The following is a 15,674-nucleotide window of genomic DNA, read 5'->3' as shown; positions in this document are numbered from 1 at the left end:
GCATCTTTTGATATGATTTTTCTGCATAAGTGATGAGTTTGATTTATAAACAGTAAGGAAGGTCTCTCTCTCTCTGGTAGTGTTTGAATGGACTGGTCTATAACTGGTTTATTCCAAAGATACTAAGTTTTTTTTAAAGCTCATCCCATTTCTGGTCACCATAAAATTCAAACTGTCTGACGTGTTTCTTTTCCATTTCAGTAACACTAAAAACAAGATGGGCAGAGAAAATAGCAGCACACATTAGCGCTGTGTTTTTTCATTGAATGTGTGTATTTATCTCCTGATTTACTGAGACATCAGCTGATCACACAGTCAGCTGCTGAGACGACCTCCAGGTTCATTCTGCCAGTGAAGGAGAGCTCAGCAGGTTCACTTCAGTGGTGGGATTTTATCTTCCTCAAGCTCAGAGAATAAGTTATATTGTAGTTATACTATACATTAAGCAGAAGTCTTAATTTCATTGTCCCCAATCCTTTTTTTTCTTTGGCCCGGGATGACTGGAGGCCATTAAGCTTGAGCAAATAAAAAGTGGCTTAAAAAGGAGAAAAACTACTTACCAAAACATTATTATAAATGTTATTATTAATGTTAGGGAATAGATCTTTTTTTCATTTGAATGATACAGTATCGATTAAACAAATCTAGGATGGATCTCTGTGTATTGCATGTGCATTTTTAAAGGGGTCCCGTGACCTGTCACCTCAACATATCTGAATCAAAGTTTTGTGAATGTGCTTTTTGATCAAAATGTGATCTGTTTTTAGAATCTGAATCAGAAAGGGCTTTATTGCCAAGTATGTTTTTGCATATATAAGAAATTTGTTATGGTGGTGTTGGTGTATGTCACACATTTCAGGATAAAAGTGTCTGATTTGATTATATTTTAAATGTTTTTATTATATGTCATTACAGATTTTCTGGCTATTACCTCACTGAGAGTGACTGTGAAGTCGTGGTCTCAGCTCTGAAGAACAACCCCTCCCATCTGAGAGAGCTGGACCTAAATGGGAAACACCTGCTGGATTCAGGAATGGAGCATCTGTGTGCTGGACTGCAGAGTCCAAACTGTAGACTAGACACTCTGAGGTCAGTTCATGTATTGTGCTCACATGTGATTATCTTTGCGGACTTTGCGCATTCATTCTCCTTTTCCCTCTTCTTTTCTATTTCTTCATCAGAATGTTGTGTCTTTGATCATGTGTCGGCCATATCAAAATTCAAGAGAATATAATTCTAATGTTAGTTGTTGTCATTGTCTAGTACTACTGTCCTCTAGCTAACTAGGGAGTGGAGGAGAGAGAAGCGTGAAGAGGGCTTCACACTTCTGTCTCCTCCACTCCCTACACCCACCCTTAATGTGCACGCACACTAAACCCCCAACCCCAAATCCTTCTTCTTGGTTATTGGCTGGAACACTGATTGTAATGTTTGGTGGTGCAGGTTGGCGCAGTTTGTTTTTGTTGGCGTTTGTGGAGCCTGGGCTGTCCACAGAGACCGCGTTTTTTCACAGTGTGTTCAAGGGACAGGCAGCTAGGGGATAGTGAGGAGATGTATGTGACAAAAAAATGTTCTAGCGTAACATCGCTTAGAGCACCGTTAAGATAAGTAGCTAACGCTACGCACCGAGTTACGTTAGTACAGGGGGGAGTGACAGCTGGAAATCGGAAGAAGGATGGGAAATAGTATTAACCTGACTTTAAAATCCACATCCACTTAGCCAAATGCTTATGTTATCATTAGTTAGCTCGTTCTTGTTTCCTTCAGGGAGACAGCTAAAGTTTATCTTAGCTGCCCTACAGCTACCAGCTTTAGCTTCCACTTCATATATTACCTTTGTTAGGCTATGGTACTGACCCAGCAAACGGAGAAACAAACACAGACTAGGAGTATGATTAACAAAAATTATATTTAATGAATATTCAGTTCTTTGGGTGTCCAAGGAAAGCAAATGCAGGGTAGGTCGGCTCTGGGCTGGATAGAGGCTGAGGCAGGCAGGCAGGCAGAGGAATGTCCACAACTGTCATGCAGTAATCCAAACGAGATGGTTGGAGTGAAGGAGTGGATTGAGCTGGCAGCAAGGCACACCACAGCTAGGGATGGCTGACGCGAAACTGACGTTCCGAAGCTTTGTTGAGATCCCAAAGCTCAGATGTTTCGAAACACGATCCGAAGCGTGATTCAAAACACCCATGTCACGTGACTACGGCTAAATGAAGCATCGGAGTGTTTCACAAGTGTTTTGACAGGTGGCATGGTCCACCGAATCAGAGTTTGATTGACAGGGTCTGGAACAGACCACACAATCTCTTGGGGTTTTGTGAGAGTAGTTTGATTTTGAGATAGCGGATTTTTGGTGATATAGTGACATTTATAGTGCGATTTGTTTAGTTATATTTAGGATTACATTTAAATTTACACATTGACTGATAGGCTAGAGACAGACAGAGTATAGCCTACATACAGTGACACATTAATAGATAGATACATATATAGCTACATAGATAGATTAAGATAGATAGATAGATAGATAGATAGATAGATAGATAGATAGATAGATAAAAATGGAAGCTCCGTTTTAATTTTCATTCAGAGCCACAAATGTCAACATCAGGCCCATCATAATCAACATCAACACCAGCAGAAACACAGGACAGTTTATAGGAACGTTTTGGTGATCGTATCCGTGAAACCAAGATGATACACAATGCTACAGCTGATGCCACAGTGGAAGAGAAAAAATACCTCAACTATGCGTTTTTGCCCAGAACTCATGATCCCCTAACTTACTGGAAAGAGAGAGCAGTAATCTTTTCTCATTTGTATGTCCCTGCTAAAAAATATCTTTGCATGCCAGCAACAAGTGTCCCTTGTGAGAGGATTTTTTCAAAGGCTGGAGACATTATCTGTTAAAAAGAAGTAGGCTAGGCTAAGTCCTTCCACAGCAGAGAAATTAATATTTTGGAATATAAAGCTATAAAAAAGTGAGACATTTTGGCTTGATTTCTTTTATTAATTCATTAATTTCATGACCAAAATAACATTATGCACAGTGAGGAGCCTACAAGCTTCACATATTTTTTTTAATGGCTCGTTGTCAAGGTTGTTTCAGATCAACACCTGCCAGTTACCACTAGGTGTCATCACTGAGACGGGTGTCGGATTGTTTCGAAGCCTCGACACAATATGGCACTTTTGCTTCAACTGTTTCATTGTTTCACGAAGCCTCGATCTGCCCACCACTAACCACAGCAGCAGTTCTTGCGGTGTAGTTCTGAGCAGGAACAAACAAAAGGACGTTAGCAAAAAAAAACAAACACAAAGTAACAACTCAAAGACAAAAACTAGCAGACTGATTTTAACTTGGGAGCCTAGTTACCACACTGGTTGGCGCAACAAGCTGGTGCAGAGGAGAGCCAAGCCCAGGAATATATACTGCAGGTTTGCTGAGTGGAATTGGAAGCAGCTGTGCAGGTAAATGTCAGTGGGATTGCCAGCAGCTGTGCAGAGAGGTAGATCCCCAGCCACGCCCCTTGACCTACTTCCAGGAGAGTAGTCAAACAACCATACAGACACCCAACACACAGTGGGGACAAACACAAATACACACACCACTGACAAAGTGGGGACAAAACTAGGGGAGAGAGGCACACAGAAAACGGGGAGAACAGCTGCCCACATAACAACCTTCTAACAGTTGTATTCTCAGTAACATGACAATGCAAGAAAAGGTTGTAGTATCATTAGTGATTGCACCATTGACTGTTAGCCACGATGCTAATGGCATTGATAACACGCTTGTCACTTAGTTTATGACAAATAGTATAAGCTGTGCTTTCTAACATGATGTCATTGTGCTAACCAAGCACTGTTAGCCTTTAGAACAGAGCCTCTTCAATACACTTGTTAGATAATGTTTCATTACAGACTTCTCTGTTGATTTGTGTTTGTCGCTGTGTACTCGTGGTGGAAAATGAATGTGAACAAAGCAGCATGCCAGAAAAGCAATGCACCATGACTTAGGTCTCCTTCAAGGACAGGCTGATGTTGGAAGTCCCTCTAGTGGACAGAATGCATGCTTATAGTGGCATTGACGATGCATAAGCCTGAGTAGTGTAGTACATATTAATAACAGGCTGTGTTTTAGCATTAAATATTCAAATATTATTTGAATATAAAAATAAATGAAATTTGAATTTTATTAGAGTAAGAATGAGAGCTGTAATAACTCCCAAATTTAAATCCATAACAGAACTTTTAAATAGTCTGCACTCAAACTGAGACACATGAGAGAGACATCTATATATAATTAATTAAAAGATCTTAGAATTGTTGGTAAATGGTCACATCTGTATACAGAAGATCCTCTGAACTAATATTGGTTTTAAATGGATAAATTTGACTTAGTGAAGTAGAAATACTTCTTTGGTTTCTATTAATTTCAAATGTCTGATCATTGATATCCTTCAGAACACACACACACACACATACACACACATACATAACATACACACACTCATGTAGATGAACATAAAGAGACCAAAGGATATTTCCAAATGCAGCTGTTTGAAGGATCAATATCTTATTGATTGAATTAGTAACGGATTTTCATCATTTTAATTAATTAATTCTTCATTCAGATTGGGGCGCTGCCGTTTGTCAGAGATCAGCTGTGCTTCTCTGGCCTCAGCTCTGAAGTCCAACCCCTCCCATCTGAGAGAGCTGAACCTGAGTGACAACGAGCTGCAGGATTCAGGAGTAAAGTTGCTGTGTGGTTTTCTGGAGAGTCCACACTGTAGACTGGAGACTCTGAGGTCAGTTCACTGACTGTGTTACTATTAAAGATCTAATAGATTTAATTAACAACTAAAACTACTTTAATTCACAAATATAACTTACATCTATGAAGTTGTAAATTGTTCATATTTTCATGTTTCTTGTAGTACATTTAGTCTGCAGTCCCAGAAGAAGACTAGTGTTTATTAACCCTTGTGTTGTCTTCCCATCAACCAAAATTCAAAATGAACCTTTTTTTTGTGCTATTTTCCTCAACGTTTTTGGCCCTTTTTCCATTGCTTTTGAAGGATTTTGTCAAGTTTTTAATGGTTTAAAAACAAAGCCATGGTCTATATACCTAATTTATGTGACGTAACTATGTTTTTTGTTTAGAAAAAACAGAAATTGTGAATTATTTTGACTAATAGTTAATATGAGAGGATGATGAGCGGATCACAGAATGGTTTATGTCAAAGTTTAGTCAGGATACTGTTTTATAACCATTTAAATAAAAAATCAAATGCTTTAATTGAGTAAAACACCAAAAGTTAAATCAAAGTAATTATTCATTTTACCTGTGAAACACATTCATGCATCCGTGTTATTTGTGGACAATTTGTTGAAGTTTTAAATTCCCTTCAGTTCACTTGTTTTCTGGGTTTCTCTGAGCACTAATCACAACAACTTTAAAGTGGTTCAGTCTGAACAGTTTGAACAAATTTGGTCTGAACTCAAACTGAGAGACATGAGAGAGACATTCACATATAAATAATTAAAAGATCTTCAAGAAGTCCAAGGTATTTTCAAGAAAGTCTTTTACATAAGAAACACTGGATTTTACAGAAATTATAGATTTATAATAACTGAAGTCTCTGTCACAGACACACAAACTCCGATGCAGGACCAGAGAGAGAGAGAGAGAGAGTGAAGCATATTTTCAAATGCAGGTGTTTAAAGTATGTTTAGTCGTGTCTGATCTGTGACCAGCGTCACTTTAACATGTCTATGATGCTTCTGTCCAACCCCTTCTCACTCCCAACTCGTAAAATAGTGACGTTTGGTCACCCATGATAGGTACGTCCCGACCCAGAGCTTCAAATAGTGACACCAAGGGTTCCTGGCCAGCGTGTCAAAATATCACGCTAAAGAAGACTTTTTGCATCAATAACAAATGCCAAAGGCACAGGACCAAGCGTCTCTTTCTGATGTGATGGGATTGAGAATGTGTTGTCCTGTCACAAAGAGATGTCATCCTGTTTGGTTCAGGTGTTTGGAAACTCCATCTTCTGAACTTCTACATTCTGAACCTTCTTCATCTCTTCAGATTATTGATTTGGATCATTTCAAACAGGAGGATTCTCTTCTAAGGTTACATAATTTACTCGATGGAGATTGTGGAACTGAAGTTTGTCAGATATCTGCTGTGCTTCTCTGGTCTCAGCTATGATTAATTAACAACTGAACCTAATTTATGTACAAACGTAACTTAATCCATGAATTTGTAAATGTTTTTTTTCTTCATATTTTCATGTTCCTTGTATTCAATTTTGTCTGCAGTCACAAAAGACTCGTGTTTGTTAAACAGACTGTCCACTGTTAGCTGTTAAAGTAAATGAATGTTTAGAATTGTTGGTAAATGGTCACATCTGTACACAGAAGATCCTCTGAACTAATATTGGTTTTAATTGGATAAAGTTTACTTGGTGAAGTAGAAATATTTCTTTGGTTTCTGTTAATTTCAAAGTGTTTTCACAAATAAAGTGTGATCATTGATATTGATACTTCACAGCACACACACAGACACACAGACACAGACACAGAGAAACACACACACACACACACAACGAAACACACACACACACAAACTCACACACAAAGATGATAACAAAGAGACCAAAGCATATTTCCAAATGCAGCTGTTTTAATGGATCAATATAGTTTTGATTGGATTAAAAATGTATTTTTATCATCGTCATTTATTCTTCATTCAGATTGGTGCGCTGCAGTTTGTCAGAGATCAGCTGTGCTTCTCTGGCCTCAGCTCTGAAGTCCAACCCCTCCCATCTGAGAGAGCTGAACCTGAGTGAAAACGACCTTCAGGATTCAGGAGTGAAGCTGCTGTGTGGTTTTCTAGAGAGTCCACACTGTAGACTGGAGACTCTGAGGTCAGTTCACTGGCTCTGTTACTATTATATATCTAAAATGTTTAATTAACAACTGACACTAATTTATGTACAAACATAACTTACACCTATGAAGTTGTAAATGTTCTTTTGTTCATGTTTCTTGTAGTACATCTTCAGTCCCAGAAGATTTATGTTTATTATCCCTCGTCTTGTCTTTCCATCAGCCATGATCAACCTTTTTCCATTGTTTTTCAAAGTTTTTGTCATGTTTTTAACGCTTAAAAAAAGTCATGGTCTAAATACCTAATTTAAATGACATAACTATTTTTTTGTTTAAAAAAGCAGAAATTGTGAATTATTTTGACTAACAGTTAAGATCAGACGATGGTGAATGGATCACAAACTGGTTTATGTCGAAGTTTAGTCAGGAAACTGTTTTGAAACCATTAAAAAAAAGAATTAAAATGATTTAAAATTGAATAAAACACCCAAAGTTAAATCAAAGTAATCATTACTTTTACTTGTGAAGCACATTCATGCATCCAAGTTATTTTGGGCAAATTGTTGAAGCTTTAAACTCTCTTCTGTTTTCTGTCAACTTAACTCAAACTGAGACACATGCAAGAGACATCTAGATATACATTATTAAAATATCTTCAAGACGTCCAGGGCCTTGTCAAGAAGGTCTTTTATATAAATCCTTCAAAACACTGTATTTTACTGAACTTATAGATTCATAATAACTGAAGTCTCTCTGTCACAGACACTTTAAAACTTCCATACAGGACCAAAGAGAGAGTGAAGCATATTTCCAAATGCAGGTGTTTAAAGTATGTTAATTAGTGTCTGATCTGTGACCAGCAACACTTTAACATGTGTACAATGCTTCCTGTCCAACCAGTTGTCACTCCAAAATACTGACATTTGGTCACCCATGATCTTTTCCAAAACCTAACTGTCCCGTTCTTGTGCCCCATGTCAGTTAAATGTACGACCCAACCCAGAGCTTCAAATAGTGAGGCCAAGGGTTCCTGCCAAGCATCTCTAAATATGACACTAAAGGAGACTTTTTGCATAAATAACAAACACCAAAGGCACCTGACCAAGCGTTGCTTTCTGACGTGATGGGAGTGAGAATGTGTTGTCCTGTCGCAAAGATATGTCATCCTGTTGGGTTCAGGTGTTTGGAATCTCCATCTTCTGAACTTCTACATTCTGAACTTTCTTCATCTCTGAACAGATTATTGAAATGAAAACAAAGGACCCATAATATAGATGAACACAGAGAGACCAAAGCATATTTTCAATTGCAGCTATTTAAAGGATCAATATAGTATTGATTGGATTAGAAATGCATTTTTATCTTCATTTTTATCTTAATTTTCATCATATATTCTTTATTCAGATTGGAGTTCTGCAGTTTGTCAGAAATCAGCTGTGCTTCTCTGGTCTCAGCTCTGAAGTCCAACCCCTCCCATCTGAAACAGCTGGACCTGAGATACAACACGCTGCAGGTTTCAGGCGTGAAGCTGTTGTGTGATCTTGTAGAGAGTCCACACTGTAGACTGGAGACTCTGGAGTAAGTAGAAGGTTGGAGTCAGTCCATGCTGGTATCAGCAGTATTGAACTAAACAGTTATTATCAAAGCAAAGATCCAGTATTTCCTGTAAACTTTCTCAATGAAGCTGTGAGAGGAGAACGAGGACAGTCAGCCAATCAGACTTCAGCAGAAGCTCTGCTGATTCAGATGGCCTTTAACAGTTTTGGACTAGATATGGGCCAGTTACCGGTTTTAAGGTGTACCAATGTACGAAAAAGTCACAGTTTAAAAACCACTACAATTTTCTATCACACTGTTTCTGTGGTATGAGTAGTTTTTATGAGTCATCATGGACAGAAAGTGCAGGTCAGGAATCCCTGTCCCAGCCAGTGTGCAGCTTAGATAATCACGCCCCCTCCCTCACCCTCTGGTTGTTGTTACGAGCTGTCAGTCAGTGTATTTGCAGATGAAATCCCAGAATGTTACCCCCACGTCTGAAATTACAAAGTCAGGTATGTGGGAATTACCGAAAAAGCACAAGTACCCCGACCAAATTCAAGGTCAGGTAACGCTGTCTTTAAAATGAACGTTGCAAACAGCTATGAGAGTAAAGGTGTCTAAAAATAGTGAAATACTGTAGGCTGCTACAGAGGCACATACCATGGCTAACGACAGTTAGATTACTCCCTAACTTAACTTCACAGAGCAGAGAAAAGCAAGAAGAAAGACACATTTTCTGCTAAATTAGTACTTCTACTGTAGTGTTAAAATCAGTTGAAGTTCATTGAGTGTTAAAGGTTCATCTGATGAGGATTTAGTTTAAAGATAACTGCTTTATTCATGTTTATCCCTTCAGGGTGAATAACAGAGTATACAAGGCTGCACCTGACAGACATGAAGGAGGTGAGTAAATATCTCAAAGAAACATAATAACGCTGTTAAAGCAGGAGCATAACTGGAAGATTAGCTGCTGTGTGCTTTAAGGCGCTGGTTCAATCCAGTAACCACAGCAGATCTGTTGTTTTGTTCTTCTCTGTATGGAATCTGTCATGTCTGTGTAAATGTTATTGTATAAACTAAAAAATGGCTACAAAGGGCTCTGATCACCTTGAACAGGACGTTGCTGTTAGAGGTTTATTAATGTGGGTCACCAGGATTTCCAAAAGTGAGTTTGACATCTGCTGTGTCTTGTTCTCTCCCCCAGAGCCGTCTACATCAAAGACAAACCTTGATGTGTCTGAGGACAGAAGAGAGGACCAGCTGTCTCCTGATGATCCAGAGAGGTTGAAGCAGCAGCAGCTTGTGTGTGGAGAGGCTCCAGATACAAATGTCAGTGTTTCACTTTAACATTTTTATTAATTTGTCAGTGATCAGACTGGGGTTCCTCAGTTTTAACCCCTCCAGGGTTTAATATTCCTTTACTTCTACCTTCTCCTCTCTCTCTTCTCTTCCTCTTCATCATGAACTCATTCAAATGCATTTCTTCTTCCTCATCTCTGCAACCACTGGCTGCTGTCAAACAGAGTCCTGCAGGCTTCATTTGTGCATAATAATTTCACCTAATAATAATTATTCAGTCATTCTGACAGAAAGTGAAGTGATGGATACAAAGTAAATAGTGCACGTAGAGTAGAAAGTGAAGTGATGGATACAGAGTAAATAGTGCACGTAGAGTAGAAAGTGAAGTGATGGATACAGAGTAAATAGTGCACGTAGAGTAGAAAGTGAAGCAGTGAAGATCCGGTCACCTAGACAGAACTGTGAGAGTTGGGGGGCCAGTTTCTTATCAACTCTTTTTGTTCATTTTATTATTTCAGGAAATGTTCCATTTCACACCTGAGCTGCTGACTGAGTCTGGAAAGACTTCATACAGGTAACCCAATCATACAATGCAGAATACTTCAACCTTAAACTGAGTCAACTCCTTTCAGCAGTTACACTTTAATGTAATGTCCAGCCTTCTCAGTTGAGTTTACCTCTTTTTAGTGAATCAGTGTACTCCAGAACCCCACTTACCACACACAAACACACTTCACCTGTCATTTCAACTGCTTTCAGTGCTTACTCTTCACTTTTAAAGCTCATACACTTCTTACTCCTGCAGCTGCTGCTTCACTCTCTTGTCCAGAAAGTCAGTTTGATCCCCAACTTTTTGAGCAATGCAGTGATCACATCTGTTATTTGTTTGTGTTGCCGGGCAGATTAAGCCTGACTTTAGCCCCAAATCTGTTGCTCCAAACGTATTTTAGAACCTGGGTGAATTCTGATAGACTGGTTTTTGTGAGAAGTTCACAACAGCTGATCAATCAGCTGAAGAATCAATGATCAGTCTGTCGGACGGTCGGATGGATCGCAGGTTGTGACCACACAGGAAGGAAGACTGATATGTGTTAAAGTTGACGTACAAGATGAATAAAAACGCAGAGCGTCTGCACGGTTTAACTCAACACATCATTTGACCCACAGAGGGAGAGCTTGTTTGTGATTGGCCCTTCTGTGTCCGACAGGTTCAGGTGTCCTGGTCCAGGTGTGTTCCAGTGTGCTTTGACTGGACTGGTGTTTGTTACGACTCAGGAGGCGGAGCTGCTGTATAACACTGTCCAATGGGATGAGAGCCTCCTCCAATCAGCTGGCTGGATGGCTGGAGGGCCGCTGTTTGACATCAAGTGTTCAGAGAATGCTGCAGTCTGTCAGCTCCACCTTCCACACTGTGAAACAAAGGATGGTAAAGACATTACTGTCTTCAATGTTAAAGAATTAAGTAATACTACTGCAAAGATGTGTATTCATGTGTAGTACTTAAAGTAAAGGAGTAGTGGAGTTCATTCACAAGACTTCCAGACAGACAGATCACATGTGGAACAGGAAAAAAATAAATAATAAGGTACAGAATAGAATCAAACTTGCCCATCCTCGGGGTGCTCCAGAGTTAATGACTATGGATTAATTTGAAGTCTCTGAACTCAAGTATAACTAAATAAATGGTAGATTAACCTTTTATCAATAAAACAAAAGTTTAACAGGTCTTTTCTTTCCCAGCGCTGCTTGTTGATGGCCTGTTGTCTGTCGTCCACATCACTGATGATGGGATGAGCATCTTGGAGCCGCTGAAGATTACAGACACTCATGTGATCTTGAAGGTCCCTCACCTCTCTGCCTTTGGCCTGATCTGGGATTTCGTTAGAAGATTTCTGAACATCTCACTGGCAATAGAGGCCCAAGTTCTGCTGTTCCTCCGACCTCTGGACACGGGGCCTCGAGTCCTAGATGTTTTACTGCTGCCCCGCAACGTTCTTCTAGATGAGGTAGATGACTGTGTGTATACCTTTTATGTATGTATGTGTCTTTATTGTGTTTATACTTGCTTCAGGGACATATAAAGTTGAACTTGAGGTAAAGCTATTTGTCATATGTGCTCACCATCTGCCTAAACTCAGTTGGTTGGAGGATGTGAAATGAGTGCAAATTGAAAGTCACGTATTTAATTTGAAAGACCTCTTTCAATTTCTACTGCAATGCCAATAGAAATGTAATAAACAACATGAACTATATAGTTTTTTTGTAAACATGCTCTATAATAACTATCTGAAACTAAACTAATAAAAATGTGCTGTTACTGAAGGTTGAGAAGAAACAAAGAGGTGCTAAACACATTAAGATCTCTTCCAAATGTCAACTCAGCATTGATCAAAGTTACAGTGTCCACTGTGAACCTGAGGGCTTTAAAATACAGCCTGAGGTGAGTTTAATCACTTCTACTGGTTATACACAGACTTATCATGTTGAAAACATATCCATAATCAGCCAGATAAATATTTGTAACAGTTTGAAAAATGACATGTTGCTACTGGGTTTCAGCATGAAACATTTAGCTCAGACTATGGACCAAATTACCATCCAACATTTGAAGTTTTCCTGGAGACGATCACAAAGAAGGTGACTTTGATGGTCCAGGACCGAGAGAGGAGAGAAGTCTGGAGACGTGACGTGTCTTTGAAAGGTAAAGACTTCACCCTCCTGCAGCAGCACTCCACCTGGTGGATGTCCCAGTTAAGAGGGGTTGGATTTAAGAAAGTCAAGGACTTTCACCCAGGAGACCGGGGTTCATGTCCCATATAATAAAAGGAAACAAACGGAGCTACGTCACATTCCGCATCACATGATAAATTAATCTTAGTCTATATCCACGACGTTCCACTTCCGGTATTGCTCCGGTGCCGCTGGACATTCTGCCGGATGTCTGTCCCCTTCCTCTTTCTCAGTGTTGGTGTTCTAACCTCCGGTGGATTTATGAGGACTATGGTTAACTGCTCCTCAGATCTCTGCAGGGTAAATCCAGACAGCTAGCTAGACTATCTGTCCAATCAGAGTTTTCTGTCACACGACTAAAACTACTTTTGAACGTCCACATGTTCCACCAAAACAAGTTCCTTCCTGAGACTATTTAGCAGAGGCACCGTGGCTCCGTCCGGCCCTTAACTCCGCCCATGACGATTGTGATTGGTTTAAAGAAATGCCAATAAACCAGAGCACGTTGTTCTCCCATCCAGGAATGCTGTGTGGACTAGCCTGACCTTCCTCCGCAGAGCTGTGGAGGAAGGTCTGGTAATGCGAGACTAAGTTAATCTGAACTAACGCTATATCAACTTTTTGATATTAGGATTGATACAAACCTAAGGGGCGCCATCATAAAAAAACATGAAATATAAAATATAAATGTCAGATTATTTCTTAAATGATAACACAAACTGACAAAGTATTTTCCTTGGTTGTCTTCCAGGTCCAACTGTGCTAAATCCACAGAGGAATGTCCCAGCAGAGGACAGCGTCCCAGCAGAGGACAGTGATCCCCCAGAAGACAGGCTGTTGCTAGTTCGGAGACAGTTTGTACAGCGAGTGTCTGATCCAGTTCTGAACCAGCTTCTGGATCAACTCCTTGAGCGTAGTGTTATAACTGATGGTGAAATGCAGTCAGTCAGAACAGGCAGAGCAGACAAAGCCCGAGACGTGATGGACACGGTGAGAAGAAAAGGAAGAGCAGCCAGCTCAGTTCTGATCTCTGCTCTCTGTGAGGTGGATCCAGTCCTTTCCAGAGGGCTGAGATTAATGTGAAGAACCAAACTGTGGAGAGTTGGGATGGATCTCTACAATAACTGACTGGTACACATTGTTTCTTTTAAATGAAAAGCTATTTAAGTCTGTTTTTAATAAGTGGACTTTAACTCTGAAAGTGATTGAGTCCAGTAAAGAGCAGAGTTCTGTTCTTAGTTTCAGCCACTAGATGGAGACAGAACTTCACTGATGGACAAACAAGATGCAGAATCAGAACATCAGAAAACCAGCTGAGAAATATTTCTGAGTGAATATTGAACTGTTGTTTAAAGAAATACTGGTTGGTCTAGGGCTGGGCGATATGGCTGAAAACTGTATCACGATATAAGTGTTTCATATCGGTCGATATCGATAATTATTGATATTTTTTATGACCTATTTAAAATAAGGACCAGGAGAAAAATATATTAAATTTAAACATTTTTATTTTAAACTTAACCTTCCTCTGATTATAATCCCCTCAGTTATAAAAGCAGAAATGTCAACACAACCATGGAAACCACTCAAATAATTAAAATGTAAACATAAGTCTAAAATCACAGTGAAGAAAGAATAAGTAAGAATTGCTTAATAAGGTGTAATAAAATGGTGCAAAGTGTTAAATATAAACATAGAGAAACCTGAAACCTGAGAAGAACTATTTTCTGCAGGTTTAGTGCTAGGTTGGTAACCTGGCTTCTGGACAGTGCTCAGCACGTCTGCCTCCGTTATTTCTTTGTAGCGTTTAGTAAGGCGCTGATGCAGAGTACCTCTCCATGGCGGTCTGCTGCTTGTGCGGTGTAGCACAATAAAATAACTTATAAAATCCCCAAAACTGCCATACTGACTTTTCCTGTTTTATCAACAATTTCCTCGCTCGCTGCGGCACTCACTTTCCACTTATCGCTCCACGCCGCCGGTTCTGTTATTGTAGAATGGTAGAATCCAACACGAGACAGCGATGTGGCGCAACCAAACTTGATACTGTTACATGATTGGCTGTTAGAGTGTCACTCCCTACGTTGCTAGGTTACCAGAGAGTGAGTGCCTTTGTTCATGCAACCAAACTTGCTTCGCAACTTCTGGTTTCTTCCGAAGAAGAAAAACAAGTTATCGAACGTTTTATCGAACGCATTTTCTATTGATATTGATTACGTGTCTATCGCGATACATATCGTTATCGTTTTATCGCCCAGCCCTAGGTTGGTCATTGGTCACATCCTTTAAATCTCTTTGACCTTTGTACAGCCTCATGTCATCGTTACTTTAGAAAAATAATCAAAAGAGAAACAAATTCTGCTGAATGCAGTGTGGCTTTTTTTAAGGCTGGAGTACTTTTGGCTCTGGACCAAAGTTTCTCTTGGTGACAGAAATCTTCAGGGGGGGTCAGAGGAAATGAACAGCTGTTCAGGTTGACTAAATATTGGCTGTTTTTGATGTTGAATGTTTCAGTGGACCAACAATCCTGTATCAAACATAGCTCCTACACTTAAAAACAGATATATCTTTTCATATTTCTTTTATGTTTTATATCATGTCTCCTTACTGTTGCACTGTTTGTTATATGCAAAACATCACAGAGACAAAGCTACCTGATAATAAAGTGTGTGTGTGTGTGTGTGTGTGTGTGTGTGTGTGTGTGTGTGTGTTCAGGTCATTTTATTAAATTTTATTCAAATTATATTGATAGTTTTTATGAGAAGAGAGGGCCAGGGCAATGCACATTTCATTGCATTCTCTCTTTACTTTGGACTTTTAAATGTAAATGACACTACACTTGAACTTTAACTTATTATGGTCTGTTTCTTCTTGTTTAGGTTAGGAATAATTGTTTCAGAGTTTCATAAATGACTCATTAAAAGAGCGCTCTAGATTTAGGGGGACTCTCCCGGAGAGAGACCAACTCCCCCGGAGAGGGAGACGGTTCTGCTTGAGGCTGCTGCATGTCATGGTGAGTGTTGATTAGCTGTTACTCGTCTAACATCTTCCAACCAGATAGTGTTGTGGGCGGGACATGAAGTGAGACTCAGTGGTGAGTGCTGATTGGCTGTTACCCGTCTAACATCTACCAACCAGATAGTGTTGTGGGCGGGACATAAAGTGAGACTCAGTGGTGAGGTAAACGGGAGCAGAGGGAGAGA

At 39.6% G+C, this 15,674-nt stretch overlaps 2 protein-coding genes across 2 annotated transcripts in view; both read left to right on the top strand.

Annotated features, from left to right (window-relative positions):
- Positions 1-9,789, top strand: part of LOC120565420 (NACHT, LRR and PYD domains-containing protein 12-like) — a 54,775-nt gene extending 44,986 nt beyond the window's left edge. The window contains exons 6-10 of the mRNA XM_039811221.1: positions 916-1,089; positions 4,641-4,814; positions 8,308-8,481; positions 9,299-9,345; positions 9,647-9,789. Of these exons, the coding sequence (XP_039667155.1) occupies positions 916-1,089; positions 4,641-4,814; positions 8,308-8,481; positions 9,299-9,345; positions 9,647-9,789 (712 nt within the window). The remainder of the gene's footprint in view (positions 1-915; positions 1,090-4,640; positions 4,815-8,307; positions 8,482-9,298; positions 9,346-9,646) is intronic.
- Positions 9,790-10,262: 473 nt separating this feature from the next.
- On the top strand, positions 10,263-13,554 carry LOC120565592 (caspase recruitment domain-containing protein 8-like). The gene is made up of 5 exons (XM_039811495.1): positions 10,263-10,315; positions 10,950-11,167; positions 11,482-11,747; positions 12,301-12,442; positions 13,223-13,554. Exons 1-5 carry the CDS (start codon positions 10,263-10,265, stop codon positions 13,552-13,554), a joined length of 1,011 nt encoding a protein of 336 aa, XP_039667429.1.
- The last annotated feature ends 2,120 nt before the right edge of the window (positions 13,555-15,674 follow it).

Source organism: Perca fluviatilis, chromosome 9, assembly GCF_010015445.1.
Source record: "Perca fluviatilis chromosome 9, GENO_Pfluv_1.0, whole genome shotgun sequence".
Taxonomy (NCBI): domain Eukaryota; kingdom Metazoa; phylum Chordata; class Actinopteri; order Perciformes; family Percidae; genus Perca; species Perca fluviatilis.
This window is presented reverse-complemented; position numbering and strand designations above follow the sequence as displayed.